Here is a 21,959-nt window from a genome sequence, read left to right on the forward strand (position 1 = left end):
CTAAGCAGTTCCTTATCCTGAAGGGGCACAGTCCGACCGGCTGCCAAGTCTTTTGTGAGGATCCTTTGCAATTCGAAGTCGGAGAACCTTTCTCTTGGACACCCGGCTTTGTGTGGGCCTGATGACATACGTATTTAGAACGTCTCTATTTCTTTGAAGGCCATCCTCAAAAGCCCATTGGCCTGTCGGGCATTGTCCGTGGCTGGGGTGCTTAAGTGCAGCTGGATTTGGTTTGCTGGGTGTTTTGGGAAACGCACCTTCTTGCAGGGCAGGGACCGTCAGCTCCAGAGCAACAAAGAACAATTTGGAGGGGAGTGGAAGGAGCGCTCCACAGCCGCTCTGGCGTCCCAGGCCCCTTTCTGCCTAACATCGTGTCCTCAGCGACCCCGCCTTCGCCCTCTGGATCCCACCCTGCCTGTCCCGCTGCTCCTTAGCCTGGCCGGCAGCAGCGAGCCTCACCACCTTCCCCCGACTCCCTATCCCTTCAAACCCTTGAAGCAGCGCTGCGCACAGCAGCCGCGCTCGCGCCGCGCCCCCCGGCGGCCTCCCCAGCACCTCGGGGTCCCGCTCCCAGGTCCAGTGTCCCCCCGCCCTGCAGTCCGCGGCACCCCCTCCAGTCCCCGCCGCAGGAGCTGTCAAGCCCGCGGCGGCTGAAGCAGCCCCCGAGCTCCCGCGTCTCCTCTCCTTCCTTTGTGTGCGCGCGAGCGGAGTTGGGGCGGAGGGAGAAGGGGGAGGTCGCTCTGTCTGTCTGTCTCCCGCCGCCTTTGCCCGGGCTGCTCGAAGTGCCGCCGGGGAGCTGGGAGCCTAGGGGAGGGTGCCGAGGGCTGGCGGGGCGGTTCGGGGACGCCGGGGCGCCCTGGTCCCAGCCGCGCGCAGGGGAGCGCGGACCGCAGTTGGGGCTCGGCTGGAGCCACGATCAGTCCGCTCTGGCCGCCCCACGGCCTCCCTCCGCTCCCACCTATCTATCCCCCGACACCCGGAGAAAAGCTTGCAAAGGCGCCGAGAGGGACGGAAACCACAAATAAATAGCGGCGGCAGCAGCGCGTCATCTGGTGGAGCAGGAAGTGCAGGCAGAGTCCGGAGGCTGGTGCTTTCTGCGCGTCCCCAGGACTTTGCCATGGGCTGGGGGCCGCGGAGGCTGCGAGCAGCCGGGCGAGGGCAGCGGCGGTGGCGTCCGCACCGGGGCTGAGCGAGCAGCGACGCGCGGGGCGCGCGGAGATGGCAGCGTCCAGCAACTCCAGCCTGTCCGGCTCCTCGGTGTCCTCCGGTGAGTTTCAGCCCGTCGGGCGCGGCTGCTGCGCCGGGTCTCTCGCCCCCTGCCCTCGCCCCGCACCCTGGGATGGATGGAGTCTACCTGTGGCCGTCCTGCCCGCTCCCTCGGAGTGAGGGCAGGCGCCCGGTGTGACACTTGTTTGGTTTGCCGGCACCCTCGGTGCCCACAGCACCTCTGCGCCTGACATCTGACAGCGCAGAGGTGGGAGAGTGGTGGCGCCCTTAGTGTGCGGACGCGGGGATTTGGGGATCAGGAGGCGAGCAGCGAAATGAGCAGGGCAGGCTCGCACTTTCTGGCGCAGCTGGAACCGGGGCTGGCGGGGCGGGGAAGGTGAAGGTGACGCTGGGCGCCCCGAGCCGCTTGCGGTGCGGCGCCCGGGACGCTGGATGCCCAAATTGAAGGCGGAGGGGAGCAAACCCTCGCTCCTCGCAGACTTGATTTTCTTTGTTTGTTTCAGAAATTAGCTCTGTGGAGACACACGCTTGGGGCATGGGTTTGAGATAGAAGTAATGAAGGGTTCTGTCTTTCTGGTCCTGATCCAAGCGAGTTAGGGGACAGACGGGAGAGCGAGCCTAGCCTCTAACAATTTGCCCGGTTACAAGTGTGTGTGTGTGTGTGATTTTCCTATGTGGCCTCTTGGAATACACTCTGTAATTTTACTTTCCAGGCATACATTTTTTTTTTCAAGTGCGACTGAGCAAGGGGAGGGTTTCTTTCAGCTTTTCTATGGTTGATCAGCGAGTCTAATTGAAGAGAAAAAAATTGCTAATGAATCTGAAGGAGTAGGAATCAATAGAAACAGACTTACTGGTTTCTGAGTATGACAGATTTTAATCAGAATGATGCATTAGGTAGAATTCTTCTACCCTTCTGGTCATTGAAAACTTTAATGACAAACCCTAAAGGGGTAGTTGATAAGGCATTTCAGCTAGCATACAGCATTCAGGGGTCAAGAAGGTCTTTAAGTCCTAATGGAAATTTTCAAGATGTTCATATTGCATTAATTCCTATTGTGTGTTTTTTTTAAATTATTATTACCCAAAAATTAAACTCAAAGGAAGAAAACCTTTGTTCAAGGTGATGGACAGCAAGCCGGGCATAAAGGAACCGTATCTATAGATGTGTGACTAATTAAATCATAAATGCAAGGTGAATTTGACTAAGGTGCAATTGTGATGTGTCACAAGGTCATCTCTTGAAAGCCATCTGTTATCTTTTTTGGCAGGTTTCGTTCCAGGGAAATGGCACTTCCTTCCTTGATCACTGCCAACTAATCAGAGGCACAGTGTTGTTGGGCCCATGATATAGTTCAAGTTTCTGGTTGTAGCAGCCAATGGGGCAGAAGAGTCGTATCTTATGAAGAGCAGCAACAAGTTGACCGCCTGTGGTTTTCATTCTGAGAACTCAGCAAATGCTGCAGCTTATTTTTAGTACCCCCAAACCACTGCTGCTGCTTTTCAATTCATTTTGTTTGACTAACATTGAATTTAAAATACAGTGATGTTGGCTGACGATTAGCATACGGTTATCTCTCTCAGAGAACTGCCCACTAGAAAATGAACTGGTGGTGGGGGTGGGGGGGGGGGCGGGTGGAGAGGTGGCAAAGGGAAGGGAGAGTGGAGAAAGGACAAAAAGGCAGTATTGTCGCATAATTTACTGATGGCATAAATTACAGATGCTGTGGCATCTGAATTTTCAGATCTTGATATAGCTTAAGAAACCTGATGGTAAAAGCTAACTCAGCCTTAGGAAGGATACATGGGTTTGAGGCAGCACAGTATAAGCTTTAGATGATAGCAATTACTTTGTAGATAGGATAGAGATGCTTATGACGGTTCTCTTCCCTGCTTTAAATCCTAATGGAAAGTGGGAAATTACATGAAAGCTGAGATTCAAAAAGCGACGTGGATATATTATTTGATGTGAATCAACCTGGGCCATGGGCTTGTATTGCCTAATTCACCAATTAATCGGGCACTTTGTCTTGAGAAATATGAGAAGTGCAGTTCTCTTTTTCAGCACACTTACCATCCTGTGGATCATGAATAATTCAGATAACACAAGCAATTCACACCTGTGAGAGGTGTTGGGCAGGAAAGAATCGAGCCTGTTTGTGGTGACAGCTGGGTTCTCCCAGGCAAAGGTCAGAGTCTGAGAAATGAGGGCACTCCATCAATCTATTAATCACCATTTTTGGAGGGCCTACTGTGTGCTAGGCAACAAGTTAATAAATCTCAGCTTCAAGGAAGTTAAGTGAGGAAGATAATTTTAGGATTCCTTCTAGCTCTGAAGTTCTGGGATTATTGCCCTTGAGCTCTGGCTCCACCACTGACCAGTTGGGTAACTTGGGGTGAGCTTCTCCGAGCTTCAGTTTCCTCATCTGTAAAGGAGGCTAATGCTAATAAGATTTCCTTCCTAGGAATGTTGTGGGGATTGAATGAGATAACTTGTGTAGGGCAGTCAGCACAGGGTGTGGCACTTAGTAAGTGCTCAGTGTGAATAAATTTTGCTCCTTGGAGGAATGAAAAAGAAGGCACTCAAGGCTCAGACTTTAGGTGCAGAAATAAGTCCAGTGCACATAAAACCTGCGTGTTCAATTCGATTTTGAGGTTTGAGCTCCATTAAACAAACATTTATGAAGTCCCCAGTGTTTGGAATAGAAAGATGGATCAAGATCCTTTCTCTCACCATCCAGCAGCAGAGATGGACAAGCAAATAGCAATCTATATTCCAGTTGGATACAAAGAATTAGGCGGAGGAGAGGACGGGGAAGAGAGGACTACTTCAGTTTAGAGGGGTCAGTGGCGGTGACCTATGAGTTGGGCCTTGAAGGATGAGTAAGATTTATCCAGAAAGCAGGGAGAGGGGAAGGCATTTCAAGAAGAGGGAAGAGCTTAGGCAAAGGCCTGGAGATAGGGAAGTTCATGGCCTAATGTTCAGCTTCCTTTCTTACGGCTATTGATCCTCTTTCTCCGTGGTTCCCCTTCTCTGGACAGCTATGCAGCCTCATGCACAGAGCTGCCAGATCGCTCACTGCTGCTGCTGATGGAGGAGGTTTCCTTTCTGTTCAGGTAGCAGTGGGTTTGGTGGCACAGCTCTAGATGCCTTAGGACATATGCAGGCAATTGAGCAGTGAGAAAGGAACAGTCCGTTCTGTCGCGTCCAGCATGTGGAGAGGTGAGCTCGAATAACACGGGTTAAACCTCTCTTAGAGGAATAGATGTGGGAGGTTTAGGTTTGGTTGTGTTTGCCCAAAGAGTGAAGATCTAATGATTTACTCAGGGTTAGGCTCAAAGTTCTCTATCTGATTTTCCTGAGAATAGGCTCTCACTTGCTGTCATTGAACCCCGCCACCCCTGTGTGTCATTTATTCTTCTACATTGCCAACTGAGCCCTAACAAATGAAATAATCACGTTAACATGAATTTTTAAATACATTTTTTTGAGAACTCTTTGGAAATTTTTTTCTGGAATATTCAATTATGTGTCGAAGAAATTGCTTTGCCCTTGTTTGAATGATAACTGCTGGTAATTAAACTTCACAATCACCTAGATTGACAGGAAAGTTTGATTACCTTTATTATTTTAAATTAAAAAAACTCCCTATCCTTAAGCTTTTAATCTAGGCTGTGGTACTTGATTATATTCTGAAATAAATAATGGTTGATTTGCAAAATAGTTTTCTTAATAATCATGGGTTGTGTTTGCTTTTATAAGTGAAATAAGAACTTTTTGCACATTAGTAATATGATTTCCAAATGGATAATTTCATAGAGTAAAGAAAAGAAATCAACTCAAGTAAAGTAATAATAAAGTAGCTATGAGATATTTTCCAGTAACTCAATAAGGTAAAAAATTAAATATTAAGGAGAGCCCCGGGATAAGATGTTGTTAAGATTTTGAGAGCACAAACACACTGTATTATAGAAATGAAAATAACATAGACTTTTTAAATTAAAATGCAAATGGAAATGCAAATCAAAACCACAATGAGATATCACCTCACAGCTGTCAGAATGGCTACTATGAAAAAACCAAAAAATAACAAGTGTTGGTGAGGATGTAGAGAAAAGGGAACATTTGTGCCCTGTTGGTGGGAATGTAAACTGGTACAGCCACTATGCAAAACAGTGTGGAGGTTCCTCAAAAAATTCAAAATAGAACTACCACACAGTCCAGCGGTTCTACTTTGGGGTTTTTATCTGAAGAAAACAAAAACGCTAATTCAAAAAGATGTATTCACCCCTGTATTCATTGCAGCATTATTTACAGTAGCCAAGACATGAAAGCAATATAAGTGTCCATTGATGGATAAATAAACAGGATGTGGTATAAATATGTATATATATACATGTATATACACACAATGGAATATTACTCAGCCACAAAAAAGAATGAAATCTTGCCATTTGCAACAACATGGATGGAACTTAAGGGGATTATGCTAAGTGAAATATGACAGAGAAGGATAAATATCATACGATTTCACTTATATTTGGAATGTAAAACACAAAACAAATGAACAAACAAAATAAAACAGAACAAAACCACACTCATAGATACAGAGAACAGACTGATGGTTGCCAGAGGAGATGGGGATTGAGGGGAGGCAAAGTGGGTGAAGGGAATCAAGAGGTACAAACTTCCACTTATAAAATAAAGAAGTCATGGGAATGTAATGTACAGCACCGGGAATTTGGACAATAAGATTGTATTAACTTTGTAGGGTGACTGATGGTAGCTAGACTTATTGTGGTGATCATTTTGTAACATATGTAAAATGTCAAACCACCATGTTGCACACCTGAAACTAATACAATATGATATGTCAGTTATACTTCAAAAAATGCAAATGGAAAAAGGTAAAAATCAGTATTATGTGCCAAGTCTTCAAAACCTTAATTGGGAAAAGAACATTCCTTAATGGATTGAGGGATTTATTTCTCCAGATTCTATACAATAGGAATGTGGACCTGGTAAATATAGTCATGCATTGCATAACAAGGTTTTGGTCAACGACGGACCACATATACAATGGTGATCCCATAAGATTAGTACCATATAGTCCAGGTGTGCAGTAGGCTGTTCTGTCTAGGTTTGTGTAAGTACACTCTATGATGTTCGCACAACAATGAAACTGGCTAACGATGCATTTCTCAGAACGTATGCCCATCAAATGACCCATGACTGTAATGCTATTTTCTGCTGTCACACTGCTGTTGATCCTAGAGATGATAAATAGGAATTTTGGTTACTCGTTATTGGAGAGTCACAACCAGTGACATACAAATTTCCACATTCCTAGATGCAGAAGGCAACACTGAACTGCAATAATTCTGTCAGGACTTACGTATGTGCCGTTAGGAACTCCATGGATCGAGTACTATACAACAGGGTATCTTTCTTGAAAGAGACATTCGCACTGAGAAGTCTTCTTTTGGACCTTTGGATTCTTCAGATATATTCAGTTAGGGGTAAAAGAAGTTTCTTTACCTTCGTTTTAGTGAAACTGCAGGTAATTTAATTTCATAATCACCAAGAGTGGCAGGAAGATTTGATTGTCTTTGTTATTTTAAATTGCAAAAAAAAAAAAAAAAAAGATGCATTTCAAAAATTTGCAGAAGAATTTACAAAGCTGAAATTAAGCCCCTCAGAATAGTCATTCCCTCCAAGGAGGAGTGTCGTTCCTTCCAGACCTCATTTTAACTCAGGTTTTCACTGTCCGTTTGTGGTAACCCACATGAAGCCAGGGACACAGAATCTGAGCGGGAAGGAGAGTCTTCTTGAGCATGACTTCGTGTGTGATAAGGGCCCCATGATTTGTGTACTTTTGCTAAAATGTCAGATCCCTGCCACTCACACTAACCTTATAAAGTGTTTTGAATGATCCTGTCATGTTTCCAACTTGTGGGGGATGCAAACACCAGGTATTTTCTGAGGCCAGTCTGTGTGGGGTTTAACTGGACATGATGTTCTCTGAGCTGCCACCTGGGGCTTGGCCCGAGTGTTACTCCTGCTGAGGGCCGTCTGCTGCTCTGCAGGTCTCCTGTTTTTGCACAATGGTGAAAATAATTGGGCATTGGGTTTGGAAAACCTATACATGAGCAGCGTCACATCGGTATGTATTGGAAAAGAGCTTTCTGCCAGATCAAGATTCCTGCCAAGATAGATATGGAGAAGAAGAAACGGGCCTCGTGATAGACATATGATTAATAGCATCCATCTATCACCCACCAATCACTTATCTTTTATGAATGTATTCACATTTCACGGCTCCTGAAATATGTCATTTAATTTTCAAAACGAATGGCTTTTTTCTCCCTTTCTCTCTCTCTCTTTTTTCCTTTTGGTTTTCTCACCTGTTATTATGTTGGTCAGATTTCTATTTAGAGATTTTTTTCTTAAATCCTGCGTTTGGTCTACTTTACTGTTAGTAGTTTCCAAATCTTCTAAAAACCTTCCTCCTTCCCCTTCCGTTTGCTCATCAGAAAAGGAAGCTGGTATTCTGTTTCTCACGTGTATTCTGGTCAGAGGGTCAAGATGGACGCCTGTATCTCTGGTACAGGCTGGTTGGTGTAACACAACACACTCATGTGCCTCTAAGTTAGTAACAAAAGCAGAGGTTTATTTAAAGTCTCTATGGGTAACCCAGTTAGGAATGTGCTGGCCCACACACGGTCTGCTCTGCCCTGGGACTCATGTGGCTGCCCACTGGGGTCTGAGGCTGAAGCCCAGGCATGTGTGTGTTGCCAAGTAGCGATAAAACTTTTTCAGCTGTGCATCCGGGGAGAGCCATCCACCAGCTGCTTGTGTAAGTAGCCTGCCTTTGCCCTTATTTATTATTAATCAATCACCTTTGTGGGGGCCAAGCTTTGCATATAGTCTTTACAGTATGGTCTAATTATAGCATTGCCTTGCTTCAACAGTTTGGCCTGTCAAAACCACCCAATCTCAGCTCATTCACAACATAACCTCAGCAGTATAAAGTGTTATGTTAAATCATCCAGTGTTTAAGTTTCCATAGACATTCTCTAATAAAGGCTTTTGATTAATAGCCTTATTTAAAATGTAATCACCTTAGGTCAGAGGTTACATTGATTCTGTTCCTGAAGTTGAGATATCACCTACATTGCGTGGGTGCCAATCACCCCTTGCCTTGGTGGGCCTGATGGAGAGAGCATTTTTCAAGAAGAGAGGCTGGATGCCAGTCGCCTGGCAGAATCAACTAGATCTGGAGAAACAGTCTACTTCCTTGAGCTGGTGAGAGAGCCCACATTCTGCAATGTATCTTCATTAGATGTTGTAGGAAGAGCCCTAAACTTGGAGTCAGAAGATTTGGACACTTAAACCTTTAACCAGGGCATTTGAACCCTTAGCCACGGCGCCTAAACCCTTAACCAAGGCCCTTAAACCCCTAATGTAGGCATTTAAACCAAATACTTAACCAAGCCCTGCAACTAGTCAGTTATGTGGCCTTCGGTGAAATTAGCCTCTCTGAGCCTGAAATATCTCGCTGCAAACTGCAGATGTCACAGCCTGTTCCCCAGAGTTGATGTGAGCATGAACAGAGGGGCTAGAAGGATCACCTCCATAGACCTGGCCATCATGCCTGCTCATTCGATGCCAGTGGCCTCCCCTCCCTCTCTCCTTCCCTTAACATCTCTGAGCCGCAGTTCTCTTGGCTATAAACCAGAAGTAACAGTATCTGACAAATTTATCCCATAGGGGTATTATTCCTGAAGTACAGTTGGGGAAAATGCTTAGTAAACTCTAAAAGCAACTAAGAATACCGAATGGCTGCTGTGTGTCGTTCTGTTTACATGATCTCATGTAATTCTCCTGCTGTTTCTCTGAGGTGGACATTATATCCCATTGTGCAAACAAAGAATTAGATTCAGAGGGTACACGGCTTGGATTTGAGGTGCTAGCGTTGGAGCAAAGTCTTCCTAATTTCAAAGACTGCTTTTCCCTCTCGAAACATAAGGGCTTGGTTTGTTTCTATCTCTGTTTTAAAAGTTTCTGACATTAAAGTTTAAAGCTGAAATACATGCTCATTGTTAACAGAGAAAATACAGTAATAACTGTGCTCTGTTTTGTTGTCCACAGCAGTTATCCAGACCCTCATTCAGTCTGACCAAAGCTTCTTCTTACAAGCGTTAGGAACGGGGAGGCGTTACCGAGTCATTACTCTGTAGAGAGTGCACCTCAGGAAGTGGACTTGTGGGTACTTAAGAATAGTCTTGCAGGGTGAAGGGTGTATAGGTGTTCATTGTACTCTTGCAACTTTTCTAAAGCTTTGGAAAATTTCTAAATTAAAGAAAATAACCAAGGAAAGAACAGAATAGTACTATTTTGCATTCAGTTGATTTTCTTCACTGGAATTTTAAAAGCATTCCATTTTGTGTGAGCATATCAAGTCTTGTAATCACCTCACGAAACTGCCAGATTCTGAATCCTCAGGTGGCAGGATATATATCTATTAGCTTATATCTTGAGTGAGAAAGTAAAGGATCTGAAATTACAGGAGTTCAGGCAGACCTGAACGCACGCAACAATTCCTACCTGAGAATTCTTTTTCTCCTGAGCTGGATTGACTTTACATTTCGTTGTAGGTTTAGAGTGAGGAGGGACCTTGCAGGCTGTTTAGCAGATCCCAACATTGTATAATTAAGAGAATCAGGGTCCGAGGGGCCCCAGGAACTGCTCGGTGCTGCTCAGCTAGTTGGTGAGGGAGCGAGAGCTGGAACTGTCATCTAGGACCCATGCTCCCAGCACATTTAATTCTCCATCCCTCTTCCTGGCTCATCCTAAAGAGTAGCATCATCCTTAGAGAATTTCTTGCAGACTTTTTTTTTTCTGTCTGGCTTCACAGAGGCTGTTCTATTTAATTATTCAATATTTTCAAAAAAGAAGTCATAAAGTGCTTTGTCTTTTAAATGGGCCTTAGATCTCAAGGCTGTTGTGTCAACAGAGGAACAAAAACTTAAGTGACTTAGTGTCTGCCCTTACTATATATAGCTGTGCTGTCCAATATGGTAACACTAGCCACATGCAACTATTTAAATTAAAAAAAATTTTCTTTTTGAATGAGATTAGCCCTGAGCTAACATCTGCAGCCAATCCTTCTCTTTTTGCTGAGGAAGATTAGCACTGAGCTAACATCTGTACCCATCTTCCTCTATTTTTTTTTAATATGTGGGACCCCTGCCCCAGAATGGCTTGATAAGCAGTGCATAGGTCTGCGCACGGGATCTGAACCAGCAAACCCCGGACCGCTGAAGTGGAGCATGTGAACTTAACCGCTGCGCCGCCGGGCCAGCCTATAAATTTAAATTAAAAACAAAATTCAGTTCCTTAGTTATGCTAGGCATAGTTCAAGTGCTCAATAGCACGTGTGGCTACTGGTTACCATATTAGATCATGCAGAACTAGAACATTTCCATCTTTCTGCAGAAGATTCTATTGGGCAGGACTGGTATAACGGGTCGGTAGATCTCAGACAGAGAACTTACTAATGTAAAATTAATAAGCTAAGGATAGAAAATTTAGCAGAATGTTCTCCAGTTCCTGTGTTTGGTCCTTGTTCTGCTTAGGTTATATTTCACTAATTTTGAAAATTGACTTTTTTAAAAGAGTAGTTTTTTCATAACTTTGAGGGAAACTGTGGAATGACAGCTGGAGGATTATGTTGGGGAGAGTAAAATGTTCATAAACTCTTCTAGTTTTGAAGTTTGATTCAAGCTTTTTAAAAAAATGGTCTGTAGTCTCCCTCATGGCAACTCCATTTCTTTTTGAAATAAAGCCACAGTGAGTTGTTATTTTACCCTCAAAGAGGGTCCATAAGAAGTTTGGATCTTATGATTGCATCTCTTCCAAATCATCATAAAGCAAATAGGAAAATTGTGAAAGTGTGGACTGAGGTTGTTAGTGGCATATCCAAGCTGTGCTATTTAAAAGAGATTTTTCTACAAACTTGGCCATCAGCAAACCATTTGCCCAGAAGTATTTTGCTTCTGCAAAAGGCCCACATATGGGGCAAAGCAAATGCACTGGTTTTTAGAAATAAAGTTAGCTTTTGGAATTTTCAGCACATTTAATTGGGAGAAAATGCATGCAAATAAGATGCAGGAACATGACAGTTCCTAAGAAAAGGAAGCTGCCCTCCTCCCTGAATTTCTGTTGCCAACTTCAAGGGCAAGAAAAAACCGGAAAGGTGGATAGTAGCTTTAAAGTATCAAGCAACTGTCAAGAAAGAGGTGGATGTTGAGGCCGCTGCACTCAAAAACCCTAATAGCCAGAGGACTGTGGCATGCATAGCTTATTCTTTATTGATATAACTCAGTTCATAAATTTAGGGCAGTATGAATCACAGAATCACTTAGGTGATAAGCTTATACAATTCTTTTCTCATCAGAGGCCTAGTACCTGGATTTCATCATGCTCTGTCATTGCTCTCTGTGCCCTCAGTACTGGCTGAGCACCTAGCACTTCCTTATTCTTTCACATAACGCCACACGAACTGTGTAAACTGATTTTTCTTAAATAATTTTGCTTTCAAGGAATAAACTCGAGAAATGAATGTTGGGGCAGCAAGTAAACAGGAAGCAAGGAGTATGGTTTTGGGATAAATCTTGTACAGCATCTACTGAAGTGTGGGAGCTGCAACACGGACCTTTCAGGGTCTGATTCTCAAGACGTAGACCTGCACTGTCCAATATGGTAGCCACATGGGCTGTTTAGCCCTAAAATGTGGCTGGTCTGAATTGAGATGTGCTGCAATTATAAAATTCACACCAGAGTTCGAAGACAAGTACAAAGCAAAAAGAATGTAAAATATCTCATGAATAACTTTATGTTGATTATCTATTGAAGTGATGACATTTTTTGGATATTAGGTTAAAGAAAATATATTTTAAAAATTAATTTCATCTGTTGCTTTAAAAATGTTTAACGTAGCTACTAGAATATTTAAAATTACATATGTGGCTCACGTTACATTTGTATTCGACAGCATTGGAGTGGACCAATGAGCATGTTCTGGCCTCTATCACACAATCCACTACAGAATCCACAAAACCTGCTGAATCATTGCTCAGTGGCTCCCACAGTTACAGCCCGGTCCACTTTGCAAGCCAGAAACTTACCCTTCCTCCACTGAGGCCCAGTTTAGCCTCAACTCTCAGTTCCCTGTTTTGTTTTCGTCCTAGGCCTTGAGAGATGCCCTTCATTTTCCTGGGTCTGTCCTGTGATTTTGAAATGAAATATTGCGGAGAAGGACTGGTTGGGACTTTCGTCAGATTCTTGTTGATACAGGTTCTGTGCTTTGCTTTTTGGTTTTTGCTTCACTATAATTCTAGACTTTATACATTTACTTGCTAGATTTATGTACACCCCTCCTTTCAAAGAAAGCCTGCAATGCTATAATGCTGTGAAGCTAGAAAGAGAAGCTGAGAGAACAAGGGACACATTTTTCTCTCGACCTGTGGTGAAAACTCTTGTCTGATAGTCTTTGTACTGAAGGTTCTTGCCGTGACTATGTATATGTGTATACACACATCTACATGTATGATGTATGTCCATATGTGAGTGTCTGTGTATGTGTATACACAGAAAGCAGAAGTGGATTAAGTTTCAAACAAAAGTTATTTCCAACCAAATATATAATATATTAGTTAATATCAAGGGAAATGAAAAGTCAAGCTTAGCATTACTTTTAGTAGTGAAAGAATTCACTTGGGATTATGCTAATGATATGTAGATATTAATACACATAATCTGGCTGCCTAATATTGATTTAAGTTGCTCATTCAAATTCACTTTATTATAGAAAAATTAGCCATTTTGTTTTACAGTGTTTGTCCCAGCAGACAGTGAGAATTTAAACCATGTCTATTGGGTAAATAGTACTATTTTGCTGACTTTCATATGCAATGAGAACATTATTTTGTCTCCTTCAGGAAGTGCCCTGTGAGTTGTTAGTTTCTGGTTGCTCATCTGCTTAGGTCAAGCCAGGTGTCCTGTCTGTTATCTCCCTCATGATCAATGTCCAGGGTTCAAGGTACTCACAATGACCGGGGCACAGAAGTTTTTCTTCTATGTGATGTTGATAGCCTAAGGGTTGAACTCTGTCCACATGAGAGCTCCATGCTTATTTTAAGCAGCCACACTAACCCACATGCTTTTTTTACCCTCCAAATATGAATTCTTCTTGAGAGGGAAAAGCAATTGACAGGGATTTTGTAAACTCTCTTGAAACAGTATCAGATTAAGATTAGGAACATAACCACAGCAAATCCCAGGCACTTACAAACGGAAGACATGATTTTGAATTAGACAATGTAATTTGTCATAAGAACAGAATAATTGCCATAGTACTTATTTGGTTCTATATTCTAACCTCAGTAATAGCAGTAAGGGGTACTTTGTAAAAATGCACAGCAGCCTTTCAGGGAAGGGATGCCCTGCAGACATCTTAATTTTCATAAATAGCTGAGTATAAACCTGTCATTCAGGAATTCATGTAAACGTGTTTCTGAGCCCATATGTAGTTTCAGCTTGTGCTCTTCCTTATAGGAATGCGTTCCATCCATTTTCTACCCCCTAGAGTGGACTGGTGTTTCTTTTCATTGCTTTAAATTTAACTGTCTGAAACATCTCTAACATCCACTCTTGGATTTTGTAAATAAATGTTGGTCCTTTGAACCCCGGGCTTCAAGGATGGTGTGCGACAGTCCTGGGAAGTTGGGCAGCTAGCTGAAATACCAGCACGAATAGCTGTGTTAACTTAGCTCCCTCTGAATTTCCATTTTCTCATCCATAAAATGGGCTAATAATCCTTGTTGTGAGAATCAAATGAGGTAATGTCTTTGAAATAAAATTGAAAATTTGTGAACAAAGCATAAAAATCTCTGGTCTCATGAAATTCCCGTTCTAATATAGATGCTCCATAGTTGGGCCATCGGTGATCACTCAGAGTCCATGATCTTCTAAGATAACTGGGAAAATTGCCCCTGAGTATATTACCTTGCTCTTCTTCAACCGCCTTTCCAAACCTTGCAGTGTAATCCCACCAGTTTAGAATTTTTCTGCTCCATTTAACACTCCGCTGTGCATCCCACATTCCCATAAACATTTTAAATTCGTCTGGACAAATGTCTCATCCAAAGGGACACCAGTGTTTATACTTTCCAATCCAGAGGGGTGGCTCTTTTTAAAATTATATTTGATGCAATATTCAATATCCACAAATGAATATGTGTAACAGACATTCAGGTCACAAGGACAGCAATATAACGCTCGTAAGAAGAGCCACCCCCCAACCCAGGAGCAAGGCCTTCCCTTGCAACCTTCCTGGGTGCTCTTCTCCCTTCTCCTCCCTGTCCCATCTTCTTTCTTCTCTCCCTCCAAAAGTAACCACCAGTTATGGTTTCCTGTTTATTTCTCTCTCAGTTTTCCTTCTTTCTTTAAGTCACTGTATCACATATCACTAAAGTATATGCTCCACGAGGGCAGCTATTTCTGTGTATTTTGTTCACTGCTGATCCCCAGTGCCTAGAGCAGCGTCTGGCATGCAGTGGGCACTCAATAACTAGTTGTTGAGTGAATATCTCAAGCATGGTATCATAGGAATGCCACTGAAGCCCCTCCTTTATCTCTTGGATGTAGTCCACTTCTGCACGGACCCCGTCACTGGTTCACATTAGCTGCATGGCTATAATGATTTTTAGAAAATTAGATTGTCTTGAACTCATAATATGGATTATTTGCACTTAGTTGCAATAGGAAACTCCCAAGAAAATCACATGGACTTTTCTGCACCAGGACTTCTTAAACCTGATTTAGTTTACAAGCACTTTTCAAAGGATATAAGTGGTAAAGCTAGAGTTCAACAGGGAGAGCTACAGAGAAATTTTTAAAAAGTGATATAGCATACGTGCTGCAACGGAGATGAACCTTGAAAACATTACGCCAAGTGAAAGAAGCCAGTCACAAAAGACCGCATATAGTATGATTCCACTTATATGAAATGTCCAGAATAAGCAAATCATAGAGACAGAAAGGAGATTAGTTATTTCCTAGGGCAGTGGGGGTTGGAAGGAAACTGGAGTGACTGCTAACGGGCATGGGTTTCCTTTTGGGGTGATGAAATTGTTCTAAAATTGCTCGTGGTAATGGTTGCAGATATCCGTGAATATACTAAAACTCATTGAATTGTACACTTCTACAAGGTGAATTGTACGGTGTGTGAATTATATCCCAACAAAGCTGTTATTTAAAAGAGGCAAAAAAAAAAATTGATAGAATAGAATGAGAAGGTGAAAAGGTTGTAAAGTGAGCAGACAGGAAAAAACCCCACAGATCAAGTCCTTCCTGGACAGGATGCGTGTAATCAGATAGGAAACATTTACTCTGTATTCACTGATAATCTTGATCAACACATGCGGGTACCCCTCCTCTTCCCATTTTTATTACCATGTTCCTCTTTTTCTGCTGCCAGCCCCTGCCCTCCCCAGGAGGTCCCACAGAGACTTGTCCTCTGTGGCCAGTGCACGGGGTCAGCTGGACCTGCAATGGGCAAGTGTATCCTTCCCCAGTGCCCCCTAAAGTCCACAGCATCCTCCCTCTGGCTGAAGAATGAGGGACCACAGCAGGTCTCCTCTGCTGACGCTTGACGAAGCAATTAAGGCATTTCTCTTGACTACTTAATTAGATTTTTATGCAGCTTTTCAAGCCCTGGGCACAACTCTTACGCTCTCCACGTGGAAGGAAAGTCATCCGGGAACCGGTTTCCCACTGTATGCACCTGATGCTGCTAAGGAGTCTTAGTATAGTGATGCTTCTGCTGCTGCCTCTGTGTGCCCCCACTAGATGGATGCATGTGCAGACGTTTCCACAGGCATCATCTGCTGGCTCTTTTGTTGTTTCTAATCAAAGAGCCGACACCCTTTGATCCGTCAGATCACAGTATTGTACTGTAAATACTTTGTTAGAAAGACGAAAGTATTACACGGGTACAGCTGTCTTGGATGTTCTCAGAGTGTTTACTTTTACCCTGAACAAGTAAGGAAAAATGCATTTGATCAGATCAGATCTAAAACATGAATATTACAAATATGAAATTTTGTGGAACCACCGTATAGTTCGCTATAATGAATCCACTCAATAAGCATGTTAAAAATACCTGCCGGTTTTAAATGCCAGGTTGTTGAAAGTCCTCCTCTCGCCCCAGATTTAGAGACTCCTGGAGCAAGATTTACTTTGTGATGGTTGGAAGCTCTGGTTCTGGTGGGGAGCTTCTACAAGTAAAGACTGGCGTCTTTGGGAAACAGAGTCTCTGGGTGGCCACTTTCATGGGCAGGCTTCAATCTTCAGTGGTCTGTATGAGTTTATAGGATGGCTGGTTCCCCTTCAAACTGTTCATGGCCTGTCGTCTTTCTTCCTCCCCAGGGAACAACTGAGATAGGCACCCCCACAAAATACAAATAGATACCCATTCCTGGGAGTGTGAAGGCAGGGTAAATGTTGAAACGCCTGCCTTAGTTCTTTTCTTAAGTTTCCATTCACAGTACTTTCTTGGCACCAAGAGGAGCAAGTGGGTATGGGCTACAGTGGATTTGTCTTTCCGTGTCCTCCCTTGGGGAAAATCTGGCTGCCCTGGGTCCCCTACGACAACAGCACATGTGGGCAAGGTATTGTACCTTGTTTTGGCCTCTGCAGCAGCCCTCACATCTCACTCCAGGTGCAGATTTTATACCTTGGGTCTTCCTACTTTCTAATGTCTCAGGCCAAGCTTTGCCTAACAGAAGACAGACTGTCCCTGGGACCTGCTGTTCATGCAACTTTTCTCATGCTGACACCAACATGCCTAACAGATTTACACCTCCTCACTTCCTGACCAGAACAATTATTGTATGGGTTAGGATTCCAGGGTGCAATCACTGAATGGGTTAGGATGCTTTTGCTGTGAATACAGAAAACTCTAAAAAGAAGTGGGAGACAGGGACACCATACACTGGCATCTGATTCTGCTTCTCTGCAGTTCTCTCAGCTCTGCTCTCTTGGTAGATGGGCTTTGTCCTCAGCCTCACTCTCCTTTTGGTGTCAAGATGACAACAGTAGTTCCTGGCATCACATTTAGAAAGAAAAAGCGGGTAGTCTTTTCCTCCTGGCTAGTGGAAAGTGAAAAAAACCTTTCTCAGAAGCACCTCTCCCCTCAACAGACTTCCCCTTGCCTCATTGGCCACAGTTTTGTCACGTGCTCATCTACCGGCCAATCATTGGCAAGGAGAATAGGATTCCCACAATGCACTCAGTCCAGTCATGACCCCCTTCCTGGAATGTGGATGGGGCCAACCTCTCCTGAAGGAGTGAGGACACTTGAACAAACAGGGTTCTGTGAAGGAGGGTAGAGGAACCAAGAGTGTCTGCCACAGTTGTGTCATGAATGTCCTCAGCCCTCGGAATCTCTAAGACCACCGTAGAAATACAGAGAGTTCTAAAAAACTCTCCCAGTCAAAGGATTTGTTATAGTCTAGTTGGAACCAAACAATTAGTGAACCTATTCACTCCCTGACAAAAATATTTCTGCTTCCCTACCAAATTAAGGTGACTGACAGCTTCTACCGATGCATCGTTTTCACTTGTGCCTTATGGTTTGAACCCTTTGTTTTATGGTTATGGGAAAACATAGAGCCATTCATTCAAAAATGGATGGATTCTTTAGCGCTAATGAAAAGTAGGACAGTGAGGGTTCAAGGTTTTGATTTTTGACCGACTTCGACATCTCCAGACCTGGTATCAGTTGAAATTGTTTTATTAGAAATTCAGGGAATAATAATAGATGATTCAACCACTCCTGGTTGCTATGGCAAGGAATTTTTAAAGCTTTGATTTATGAGAAACAGTGATCATTAGCAGCTCTTTGTTTTTAAGACAGAGAGCCCTGCAAATTGTCAAGGCTTGAGTGGAATAGATGATTGGCACCTAATTGGAGAAAGAATCTCAGGTTATTTTCAAAGAAAAGAGAACAGAGGCTTTTGGAGGGTGAGTTCTTGTTCTTCATTTTTACGGCAGGCCAGGGTGAGGAAAGATCATTGGACGAGGAGTCACATGACCCAGGTCTATGTTAGTTCTAGCTCAGCATTTGCTCTTTGTGTGTCCTGGGGCAAATTACATTATCATTTTGTACCTTTTTGATGCTTGACTGTAGAATTATTGGGTCAGACCAGATCATCTCTGAGAGTCTTGAAAATTTTATGATTTTCTGATATACTGCACAGGGCGATTACCATCAGAACTGTTTGTTCCAGGCCCCCAGTCTACATGCTGGGTGGCTGTGCTACACCCGCTTCTCAGTCCTCCTTCTCAGTAACCCCAGAGATACTCTAAGTGGGCTCCAGGGCGGTATTACACAAGCCTTTTGCAATGTGACCCGCACTAAGAAATATATTTTATATCACAACCCAGCACACACCATGCACATTCACATATTTCAATGTATATTTATTGAGTATTTACCATGTTCTAAGTGCTTGAGATGTTGTTGTAGTGAACAAAACAGACAAAACTTCTAGTCCTCATGGAGTTTCTAGAGAGATAAGGAACAAAAGAAGCTATATGTAATCTATCTGTATATAAAATATACGTATCATTGTTGTATTTAATTATAATATACAGTCATATGCCACATAACGACATTTGGGTCAATGAGGGACTGCATATATGATGGTCGTCCCATAGATTAGTACCGTATAGCCTAGGTGTGTAGTAGACTATACCACCTGGGTTTGTGTCCGTACACTCTATGATATTCATACAATGATGAAACCACCTAACGACATGTTTCTCAGAACGTCCCCCATCGTTAAGTGATGCCTGACCGTATGCGATTTATAATTTATATAGTCTATTAAAAGGTGATAAGTTCTATGGAGAAGAATAAAGCAGGAAAGGCTTATTGGGAGGAAGGAAATATGGGGAGTATGGGCGGGGGGTCCTGAATGTTAAATTGTGTGGTCAGGGAAGGCCTTACTGAAGAGATGACATATGATGGTGAGGGAGCCAGCATGCAGACATCTAGAGGAAGAGCATTCCGGACAGTGGGAACAGCAATCACAGATGCCCAGATGCAAGAGTTTGCCTGGTTTGTTCCAGGAACAGAAATAAGGTCAATGGGGCTGTGGTGAGTAAAGGGTGACTAGGACTGAGCAGAAAGAAAGTGGGGCAGATCATGGTGGGCCTCATAGGCCACTGTAAGCACTTTGGCTTTTACCCTGAGTGAGATAGGTTGTCCCTGGAGGATTCTAGAAGAGTGACATGATCTGACTTGGATTTTAACAGAACCACTCTGGCTGTCATATTAAGGGTAGACTACACATAAACACACACACACACACACACTCACAGGCACAGAGTAGTGATAGTAGGCTAAACACACACACACGTAGAGACACAAGCCCCACAAATAATGCTTACCCCTTCATGTGTGATGTGCTCTGATATTTTCTTTTCTATCGTATTCTAGTCAATTCATCTAAAAACTGGTCAGGGCCCACACAGTGATTTCAGGGTTCACTATAAGGTGGCAACTGACAGTTTGAACAACAGATTATAAATTGGCCTAGAACCCCATGGATGTAGTAGGCTGAGTTTCTGTGCTTGAGGCTCGGTTGTGGTATACACAGCACTGTATGGAGGCCTCGTATTCATATTTAATAATAGTTTTCAAGGAGATTTTATTCATTTTTTAACTCACCCTGAATAGCACTATTTAATTGAATGATCATTTAAAGGTTTCATCTTTTCCTACCTACTCAGCAGGTTTTTATTAGCAGTTCATATTTTAAATAACTTTTTATATGGAACATTTCAAATATATTTAAAGTAAAGAGAAAAGTGTAATGAACGCCCCATCAACCAAATTCAACAATTATCAACCCATAGCCTAGTGTCATCTAAGCTCCCCACCATCCTTTGCATTATTTTGAAGCAAGTCCCAGGCCTGGTGTCATTTCATCTGTAAATATTTCAGTTGGTATCTTAAGAGATAGGAACTCTTTTTAAAAAATGTGCCTCATTACTGTTATCTCATACGCATACACACAGAGGCAATAATTCCCCTTTTTTCGTCTCATCAGCAGTGTCTCTGTTCATTAGTCTGAGGAGGGAAATGCAAGTGAAGTGAAGCCGTGGTCATGCTTTCTCACTCCCTAATTCTCAAAATGGTGTTTCTGGATGTTGCCAAAGCCCCCGTCGAAGAAATGCTTTCTTACTTTAAAAAATGAGTCAATTCAATCCTATTCCACTTTTGCACTTTCATTTCTGCTAAATGTGGCCTCCTTTTCTGTGGCTCCTGACTAATCAATGGTAAGCACCTTGAGAGAAGGTGCTGGGTCTTATCGTCTTTGTACCGCCCGGCGGCTTAACGTGGTTCCAGCACTCGGCAGCCTCACACTTTTGTTAGTGTTTTACTTCCTTTTCTAAATGCAGAATTGGAGTAACCTCTCCTTGGTCCTCTGACCCATCATTTCTCTGGCCATATGTTGCAACCTCATTAAGACCTGGCTTCTCTAGGAAGCCTCGTCCCTACCAGGATGGAAAGGTTTCTCGGTCAGTATTGACTCCTTGACAGGAGATTTCAAGTTAATCTCGATTCTTCCAGAGCAGTTTTTGTCTCTTCTATTCCATGAGCTTGTCATCCTTAATCAGCCGGGTGTAGTATTTGTCTTCCTGTGGCATCTGCCCTAATCTTCACCAATTTATTGACCAGAGATTAATTTGGCATGGGCTATATTACTGGAAACATTGTCATTTGTAAATACGTTTAATAGACATAATTTCAGATGGAGATAAGTAAATATTTTTATGTTTTAGTATATAGTATATACTAATCCAGGGTTGAATATCCTTTATTTACCTAACTAATGACCCAAATATTTTATCTATGAAATTGGTAAGGGAGGTGGCAATATCTGAGCCTTATTCTTCTCACCTCTTTTTCCTCCTTCCTTTTTCCCTTCTCTTTTCCATAAAAATTGAGTGCATACTTGGTTCCAGCCACCATGCATGGCTCTGGTGACATAAAGAGACGTGAATCAGCCTCCTTGTAACTTCTTGTTCAGCGTCTACCCCCAGTGGATTGCTATTCCATAAAGGCAGGGACCCTCAGAGAACCAGCTACTAACAGAGAGCTTGCCACATCATCGCTTCTTAAACATATTTTTTGAATGAATGACTGAATGAATGGAGACATGAACCTCACCACAAAGGAGTTCACCATTCAAGGTTTGGTAGTGAATGTGGACCTTGTGGAACTTTGTAGAACTTGTAAAGTCATTATCAGTTATAAATATTTGCAGTTCAACACTCTTCCCTTAAGTTGCTACCTTCCACCCCCAACCATTGTCTTCTGAGGTTTTAAAGATGCCAGAAATTCCCCATGGGGATCCTTATGGTGGCGCAGGTATGGCCTGTAGACTGAAAACAGGAAGAGTGAAGGGGAGGCTGTCCGCTTCCTTCCGCATCATCCTCTCCTGCATATGTAGTTCCAGCTAGACCAGGCACTCCCAGTTTCTCATTCTCTCTGGTTCTGCAAATGTCACAGTCTTGGGAGGGCTCCCAGATGTCCTGATTAAGGGTCTTGTTTAGCCTTGGGGCAGGCCTGTAGTTGTAACTCCTTACCACGAGG

At 43.1% G+C, this 21,959-nt stretch overlaps 1 protein-coding gene across 1 annotated transcript in view; it reads left to right on the forward strand.

Annotated features, from left to right (window-relative positions):
* Positions 1 to 234: 234 nt before the first annotated feature.
* CHN2 (chimerin 2) overlaps positions 235 to 21,959 on the forward strand; it is a 287,334-nt gene continuing 265,609 nt past the window's right edge. The window contains exon 1 of the mRNA XM_070616121.1: positions 235 to 1,267. Coding sequence (XP_070472222.1) covers positions 1,219 to 1,267 — 49 coding nt within the window. The 5' untranslated portion in view covers positions 235 to 1,218. The remainder of the gene's footprint in view (positions 1,268 to 21,959) is intronic.

This window comes from Equus przewalskii, chromosome 4 (genome assembly GCF_037783145.1).
Source record: "Equus przewalskii isolate Varuska chromosome 4, EquPr2, whole genome shotgun sequence".
Taxonomy (NCBI): domain Eukaryota; kingdom Metazoa; phylum Chordata; class Mammalia; order Perissodactyla; family Equidae; genus Equus; species Equus przewalskii.